Genomic DNA, 8,917 nt, shown 5'->3' with positions numbered 1-8,917 from the left:
TACTATTAATAAACTAACATATTAAAAACTATAATATAGTATATAATATTAAAATATTTATAATATATTAATTTATTAATAATAACATATTAAAAACTATAATATATTATATAATATTAAAATATTTATAATATATTAATTTATTAATAACATACTACTAATAACATAATATTAATATTATTAATAATATTATATTATATGAATAATTGTATAATATTATATTATATTAGTAATAGTATAATATTATATTAATAATAAAATAACATTATTATAAAAATATTAATATCATATGCAACAATAACAAATTGATATACCAAAATAATTAAATATATAATTATTTGAAAATAATATGTAATAATTATAATATAATATAACTCATTAAAGTACAATATAATATTATAATACATTATACAATATTATATTGCATTACATTTAATACTTATAATACTATAATAATTGTAAACTAAATATTATAACATTTTATTTACAATATATTTTATTATAATTAATATATAATATATTAACAATATGTTTAATACTAATGTTATAATGGGTCAAACTAGTATTGATCAAAAATACTTAACATGATGTTTTGAAAACATTTTAAGGGAAAAACACAACACCATAGTGTTTTCTTATAAAAACACAAGGAAAACACCATGGTATGCAAACGAAGCCTTACATTTTGGTTTGTTTATATTTCATTAAGTATGGTTAGATTACATTTTAGAATATTACATTATGTATATCACCATCCGGTAATGTCACTCTGATAAATACTACTTATCCTCGATATATCCCCAATATTCTATTTGATATGGATTTTGACTGTCCAATAAATCCCCAATAACTGATATTTAAAACATTGGTTTTACTTGTAAACATAAGAGGTGTTTTTGATTGGGCTGGGGTGCAATTTCTAAAAATTGTTTGAGGGGGCAGGTTGTAAAAAGTACAAAGGGTTGTACGCTGATTAGAGAAATTGTAGTGGTGCAATTGCTCCCGAGGAGGGTATGTGAATCTGGCACTGTTATCAAGTATCAAGAGCTATTATGATCACTATAATCTGTCAGAGCTCTCGTCTTTGTTTTGTTGGAGGCAAACTCAAATTGATAACAAAAAACTCTAAATTTTAATGGAAAATGGATAGAAATTTGGAAGATGGACTTAAATGAAGAATGATGAGAGTGGTTAGGGTTAGCAGATATCAGGAGTGATGCAGCTAGGGTTCTCATAAGTTTCCCTGCTGGCATGCACTATATTTTTCGTTGAAGTTCCGTTATGCTTTAGAAATTTAAAGACATGCTAGATGACTTCCTTAAAATGGATAAATAAGATGTATAGTTTACCCTTTACACAATTAATTGTCCAATATTTCTCCCAATTTCCTCCTAAATTATGACCATTCATTGTTTCATCTTATAGTTAGAAGTGAGCTGATGAGATTGTCTCCTCTCCTCCTAAGAGGAGAATAGTCCTATATGAGGAAATATTAGTGAAATCAAAACTTAGAGGATGTTGATTGTAGCATTAGTATATAAACATACATGTTTATATACATGAACTTGTATGGTTGGAGAGCTTAACTGGTTGCATATGGTATAGAAAGGGATCTTATTTGATACTTGTAACATATTCGCCCCCTGCAAAAGATAAACTTTCATTAACTAGGTTTAACAAAAGAGTTTCCCTGTCTAAAACTCTCAACCGCGTTATCGTTTCCATTTCTCTCTCCTTTTCTTTAATTTTTCTCAACATTAAAAAACCTTCACCCCTGGATCAACCAACGGGTATTTTGTTTCTTTTGTCACATTAGTTCTTCACTCTCAAAATCTTTTTTAACCCCAATAAGGTCTCATCTTTTCAAAAAGGCCTTTTGTAATGAATATTAATTATAGAGTCAATGCAATATTTTGCTTGATAATAATTTGGCTTTACTTCGTGGTATTAATTTTGACTCACTTCGGTTGTCAAAAAGATTCCAAGGCATCCAAGAATAGGCTAAAGGTGAAGAGGGTGCTCTTTTGAGGAGAAAGGTTATGTGATGGAAGCGGAATAAACTGTGATGGAGGTTACTCATTCTACGTATCATGCACATACTAAAAAGATGCATAAACAGTGGAGGTCTTACAAGTTAGCTTATATAGGATTGTTAGCATATGTTGTGTTTGTTGTGGTTTGTGGAGTGTGATAATGGTAGTATGCATTTCCTAGTTGCATATTACTTTTATCATCTTTTTATCATAGTTACATTTTATTATCGCTTTTCTTTACTCAAATTTTATAATCATATCAGTACATATAGATTTTTCTGTACTAGAATATTGAGGATGTCAATTGTAGATCGCGAAAAATTAGTTTAGTATTAGAATATCAAGTCTAGGTTTAATAAAATGATTTTCAAAGTATGCGCCTTTAAAACCTTCACCGTCCATGCACCTTTTCAATATGTGCTGTGACACAGAATAGCAACATCCATCACAATTTATTCAGTTTTATCACATAACTTTTCTCCTCCAATGATCACTGTCTTCTCGTTAAGTTGATACTTGGAGGCACTGAAATCTTCTAGACAGCTGAAATGAGTTATGATTAGCACCATTAAGTAAGACTAAATTTTTATCAAGCAAAATATTGTCTCGCCTCCAAATTTAATTTCCATTACAAAAGATCTTTTTGGAAAATATGAGACCTTGTTGGGGTTAAAAGAGGGAAGGCCTTGTGCTGAAAGATTTTGAGAGCAAAAAACTAATAGGACAGAGGAAACGAGATATCCGTTGACTGATCCAATGGAGAAGATTTTTTTAATGGACATTGGGGAAAATTAAAGAATGGGGGAAGGAAACGAAAACAATAAGGCAATTGATAGTTTTAGATAGGGAAAACTATTTTGTTGCATCTAGCCATTGAAGATGATGACTATTTGTCCTTTGCAGGGGCTAATATGTCACAAGTACTATGTAAACCTATTGAGACTTTGACAAACGATGTTTATTTACACTAATATTTTCAAAAAGGACCCTTCCTATGCCACATGTAGCTACATATTTATGTTGTCCAGCTATGCAAACAGCAACTTTAAACACGTGCACGTGTGTTGCACATGGTTGTACTTGTTTTATGTTTTGAATATTTTTCGTAGGCTATAGATGAGAAAGTGGCTCGTGTGAAAAAAAAAAGATCTAAAGTAAAGCATTGAAAGAAGATTTTGAATGTTCACAAATAAATTTGATCTACACTGTTCATTATGATGTATATGTTTTAAAATTCATGGAGATAAAAAATTACATAGGTTTAGTGTTTATGGCCTATATATCTATGACCTAGAAATTAACAGTCTATAACGGTCTTGGATATCATTCTTTTATACTCAGTCCAGAATCGAACCAAAAATTGTGGAAGGTATATTGAAACCCCCACTCGTTTAGCTCACCACACAGTGTGGTGATATCTGTTATTTTGAATTACTTAAATTATAGGATAAAAATTCCAAATTATGTCATTTTTGATCCATTTGGATCTCATGACATGCAGATAGCAACAAATTGTTTGGATTAACAATATAGAGGGGAGAAGTGTATCTTAAAATGTGTGTAACTAAGTTATGTCATGTGTGCACTCTTACCTTATATATACATATGTAGGGTTTAATGGTTATAATGTGACAACTCATTTAGTAAAATGAACTATCAAGAGATCAAAGTATGAGACCCACACCCTAAGAATGTGACTCGTAGGGTGGGCCTCATCACATGGATATCTCTTGGTAGTTTATCTAGCAAAATAACTTGCTACCTCATTCCCATTATATATTTATTGGTGCTTGCATTTATGGGCATGGATGGCTTGTTATAACAGGATATGGATACTGCCTTTATACCAATTTTAGAAGCTAGTGTATAATGTAACATATTTCATACACATGACCTTGTGTGCATCAGTTGTCTTATGTTCTCACAAAAAGTACAAACCATAAAATCATAAATATCAGACGAGTTACCATGAATAAGTTGGAAGTTAGGGAACTATTAGCTACAATTAATATTTGATTTGAATAAAGGTAAAGTATGGTAAAAATGATTAGAAAATTATTATGAATAATAGATCTCATCTGTCAAGTATTATTTAAACTTATTCTTTAATCGACACGGAGCTAGCTGCCTGAAAGCCTCAAATGCAGATTGATAGGAAGATCAACCTTCATCATGACGGTTTGATTTGAAGTGTAGTAATGACTTTCAAATGTTTTGATAGCGGACCCCAACTATCCATTGTTTGATTCATTTTAACTCAAGCAACCCATTTCTTACTACGAACATGATTGTAGAATCTACATGAAGTACATGCAGACTACCTATGCATGGACCTGCACACAGCGACGGAGTCAGGTAAGGCCCAATGGTCCCCCCTCCTCCCCTCCCCCTGCGCGGGGATGGGGGTGGGGGAAATTTGAAGAATTGTTGTGACCGGGGGTATGTAACATATATAAAAAAGTATAGGGAGGCAATTGTAAGTTTATCTATATCCTTTCCTACTTGTGGCTTCCTCAATTCCTATCCTCACCATCTCCGATTCTGTGAGAAAAACAAAAATACCAATTCATCAAGAAATTTGATATCGAAAAGCACCCTTCGCTATAAGCAGGGGAAAAAACAAAATACCAAAGCCTTGAAGCTTCAAATCATCTTTGCCTTGTATCTCTACTTTCAACTTTCATCCTCACAAAAAAAAAGATTGCTTAGTGCCTTGCACTAAAAGAAATCTATTTCATTGCATTCGTTGCATTGATGAGGAATATGTCATGACACAATTTTAAGAAATGAAGGCAAAAAGTATGTTATTGTAATTACTACATTCTAATTTAAATTTTGATTTAAAAGTCGTGCTATATAATGATGATTATATACTGTCAATCCCACAAAAAACTATATGTACGTATCTAATTATTAGTTTCTTTGATCTTTTTGGACCCTTCACCAAAATTCCTGGCTCCGCCCCTATGCACAAACATACGCACATGCACCACCATGCACCCACAATCATACAAAGAATAGAGATTCGAAGATGGAAATGCAACCAGCTTCTAAGATGACCATAAATATGCTTGAAAGGCAACTAGCAGGCTAAAATACCAGATTAGTCCTAAAACACAAAAAAGTATTCGTTCATATCTAATTATTAGTTTCTTCGGTTTTTTCGGATCCCATACCAAAATTCCAGGCTCCACCACTATACACAAACATACACACGTGCACCACCCACAATCATTCAAGGAATAGAGATTAGAAGATGGAAATGCAACTAGCTTCTAATATCATCATAAATATATTTGAAACGCAACTAGCAAGCTAAAATACCAGATTAGCCCTAAAAGTGGCTCATTTACCACTTTGGCCTAAAACGTAACTTCGGCAACATTTTGACCTAACAAGTGACAAATCGAGTGACACATAGGCCTCTCTGATCGCTAGAGGCAATTCTTAATTTTTAACAAAAATATTAAAGGAATTTTGTATATGGATCCCTCAATCTCCCATATTTCCCGAATTAACCCCTCTTTCTCCTTTCCAAATTTTGAAATTTGTAAAATAACCCCTCCCTTTCCACTATATTGTCTTACTTTATCTTTTCCACCATCTCTTCCATTCTCTTCTCCAAATCTCTAGCCTCCCCTCTCTCTCACCCCCTCTCCCTTTTCCTCTCTCCCACTTACTCTCCTTCCTTATTTTGCCCACTTCTAATCCCCAACATCAAACATTCTACCACAAACTTAACCTCATTCTTCGTGGGAAGGGAGGGTGAGAGTTCTTTTATAAAATGTTAAACTTGAGGGGGTAAATCTGAAAATATGACAGCTTTGAGGGATATATATGAAAAAATCTTGTAATATTTTTGCGTTAAAATTCCCTCCGGCGATCGGAAAGGCTTATGTGTCACCGATTTGCCACTTCTTAGGTCGTGTCATCGGCATTGCTTTTAAGGCCAAGTGGTAAGAGAGAGTCACATTTAAGGTCAATTTGGTAATTTAGCCGGCAACTAGCATGTACACACACATCTATGCAGCGCACTGATGTTTCCTAAAAAGTTAAGCCTCATTGCAATCCATGGCAACTAGCATGCACGCACACGTCCATGCAGCACAATGATGTTTCCTAAAAAGTTAAGCCTCATTGCAATCCATCTCCCCTGCATGCAAAATTGTGAATGCATCAGAGGATTTTCCCTAATATCTTGTCTTTAGAGATGGAGATAGGCATGTTTATGTGTTTTTTTTCCCCTGATTGATTTTTATTTTATCTTTTGCCCCCTAAACAGAAATTGTTGGGGGCTAAACTTGGTGGTGCAAATCTACTGGGAGCCATTAGATGATTGGTCTCCATACTTCCAACAATATGCTGCCAGAGAGCACGAAATCGAAGATTGGATCTTCTTACGCCCTCCATTGTGCATCTGTACATCCTCTGAGGTTCTCTACTGTAATGTACCTACATGGGCAGCTTACTACTACCCGTCATAAGCTGCATTGTGACTGAAAGACTGTATTTGATGTTGCATGTTGTGAAAATTTTAGTCCACCATTTGGGGAACTTTTTCGGTGACTCCTTGATAATGTGTTTAAAGAATTGGCATGTGAAGTCTTCACTTCTCTTGTCTGTGGCTACCATGGGACGTGCCAAATTGAAGAACTTATGCTAACGAAAGGAGAACTTGTGCTAATGAAAGGAAACTGACCGTCCCCGCATCCGTCTTTTTTTTTCATAGTCTTCCGAGCCACATCTTTGATGAAGATGCATTTATAAATTTGGTCTAGAAGAGAACTTTGATCAGCTGAAGTGTTTATTGCTTATTAAGGAAAAGGCCGTTAAAGTTTAGCAATTCACTCAGCATAATATTACTATGAATAAAGAAGGAAGAACAAGCGGTGCATATTTGCAGTCTTACATGTTCTCAATCCGTTGTCTAATTTAACCATCTGAATGCAAAATCAAGATAAAAATACTGACAAAGATCAAAATAACTATAAAATTTGAGTAAAGACGACTATCGAATTTGAGTAAACAAAAAGCAATTATAAAGCATGACTCTTGACATATAAAATTAGATGTTCCCGTGGATAGGAGAAAACTTTGGTAATATGCGATGATGTAGAAATGTTTAGATGCAGCCGAACAACAACAAAAAAAAAAAAAAAAAGCAAAACCAGCACCGAATTTGAAATCTTTACCTATCATACACAAATAACAGCTTCCTCAAATTTTACATGAATTTATCTCCTGCAAATCTCCACCATGCTTTCAGGTCTCTGCCCCGTTATAAATGTGTGACAAAAGCAACATTCTTCGTGTCCAGGTTGACGGCAGAATGAATGATATCATCTGCAAAGCACATTGTTTCCCAATTTGAAATCTTCAGTATAAGCACAACTTTTACGCTCAGGATGATGGCAGACAGAAAGATACCATCCGCAAAGCACATCGATCCCAACTTGAAATCTTCAGTAGAAGCAGAACTTATAAGGAACGTATGCGGTGGCAGAAATAGTTAAAAAAAAATGAGGGGGGGGGGGGGGGGGGGGTAACATACATTACAACAGGATTAGCTCTTTTATTGGCAACCAACTTCGAGTTCATTGGAGAATATACTTGTACAAATTCTAGTGCTTTTCTCCTATATAGAACGAACTAAAGATAAAGCTTATAGAAATAACTTCCAAAAAAAGAAGAAAAATGTACCCTAAAGAAGAGAACGCTCCAGTAAAATATACATTTGAATAGATACAGCTGATCAGCATTTGCTGACCGAAATTTAACTTGCAGATTAAATAACCTCGAAGAAATATGATACCTAACTGGCCTAGTATAGAATGCCAAGTCGTAAAAATCATAAGGATATTTCTTTGCTTCCACCCTTAACATAGCATCAAGAAATATGAAAAATATGATACAACATATAGAAGCTTATCATTTGCTCCTCTGCCGCTTTGGTCGCCTCTTGTTGAGAAGCTTCAGCATGTTATCAGTAATATCTATCGGGTTATCATCCTCATCATCCTGAGGACTCTTATCAGAAGTCTGTGTCAGCCATCCTAAAGCTTCAATAGCTGCATCCCTCTCAGCCAGTTGCTTGCTCTTCTTTGGTTTTCCAACAAATTGCATCCCTTTGAACTCCGCTAGAGCTCTGAACTCGTTGGTCTTTAGATGCTTCGTCTTGTACTTTGGTGGACTGTGACCCGCTCTCATGAGTAAGGTCTGAAGCAAACTCTTTGGATTCATTCCATCCTTTATAATTCTGCTCTTGTTGTCAGTGTTGCCGCTGGTGAGCCTGGCTCTTTTGGTTTCACGGCCAAATACAAATCTTCCTTCGCATAAGTCAGCAGTGACCAACTCTTGAATTGCAAGCATTAGGTATTTGCCTTCCTTGTGAATGTCTGTGTTGGGGTCTTGAAGCTGCAGTGTCACATGCTTCGTTAGCCAGAATGTCAGTTGAAATGATTTCAGGCAGCATGGTAGTTAGCAAATTGGAATTAATGCATGACATTCTTAATTATGTGAAAATAAGAGAACCGATTGAGAATGTTTAGTCACATACATGCCAATAAATGCACCAATTAGATGAATTAATAAGATTATAGTTAATGAAGCAAAGAGGGTTAGAGATTGACCTAAAAGGACTTTGTTAGAAACAATTAAGAAGGATATGATAATAGTTAACTTAATGGAGAAGATGAAATGAAAGGAATATTGGGATTCATGTAGCCTACCCAAAAAATTTGAGATTATGGCATTGTTCTTGTTGTTGATGATGATGATGTTGTTGTTGTTCTATACGTTGTCGTAATTGTTCTTGTTCTTAATTAATTGAAAAAGGGTTAATTGCAAATAGACCCCTTGCTGTATCACCTAATCATGAATAGACC

At 34.3% G+C, this 8,917-nt stretch overlaps 2 protein-coding genes across 6 annotated transcripts in view; one reads left to right on the top strand and one right to left on the bottom strand.

Annotated features, from left to right (window-relative positions):
• LOC109843908 (FH protein interacting protein FIP2) overlaps positions 1 to 6,711 on the top strand; it is a 28,757-nt gene extending 22,046 nt beyond the window's left edge. For all 3 annotated transcript variants that reach the window (XM_020412880.1, XM_020412881.1, XM_020412882.1), the window contains one exon: positions 6,316 to 6,711. In XM_020412880.1, coding sequence (XP_020268469.1) covers positions 6,316 to 6,369 — 54 coding nt within the window. In that variant the 3' untranslated portion in view covers positions 6,370 to 6,711. The remainder of the gene's footprint in view (positions 1 to 6,315) is intronic.
• LOC109843906 (DExH-box ATP-dependent RNA helicase DExH3) overlaps positions 7,586 to 8,917 on the bottom strand; it is a 25,311-nt gene continuing 23,979 nt past the window's right edge. For 2 of the 3 annotated variants that reach the window (XM_020412878.1, XM_020412879.1), the window contains one exon: positions 7,586 to 8,447. In XM_020412878.1, the coding sequence (XP_020268467.1) occupies positions 7,962 to 8,447 (486 nt within the window). In that variant the 3' untranslated portion in view covers positions 7,586 to 7,961. The remainder of the gene's footprint in view (positions 8,448 to 8,917) is intronic. The other variant, XR_002247830.1, reaches the window with a different exon arrangement.

Source organism: Asparagus officinalis, chromosome 5 (assembly GCF_001876935.1).
Source record: "Asparagus officinalis chromosome 5, Aspof.V1, whole genome shotgun sequence".
Taxonomy (NCBI): Eukaryota; Viridiplantae; Streptophyta; class Magnoliopsida; order Asparagales; family Asparagaceae; genus Asparagus; species Asparagus officinalis.
The sequence above is the reverse complement of the archived record's forward strand: the minus strand, read 5'-3'. Positions and strand labels throughout refer to the sequence as shown.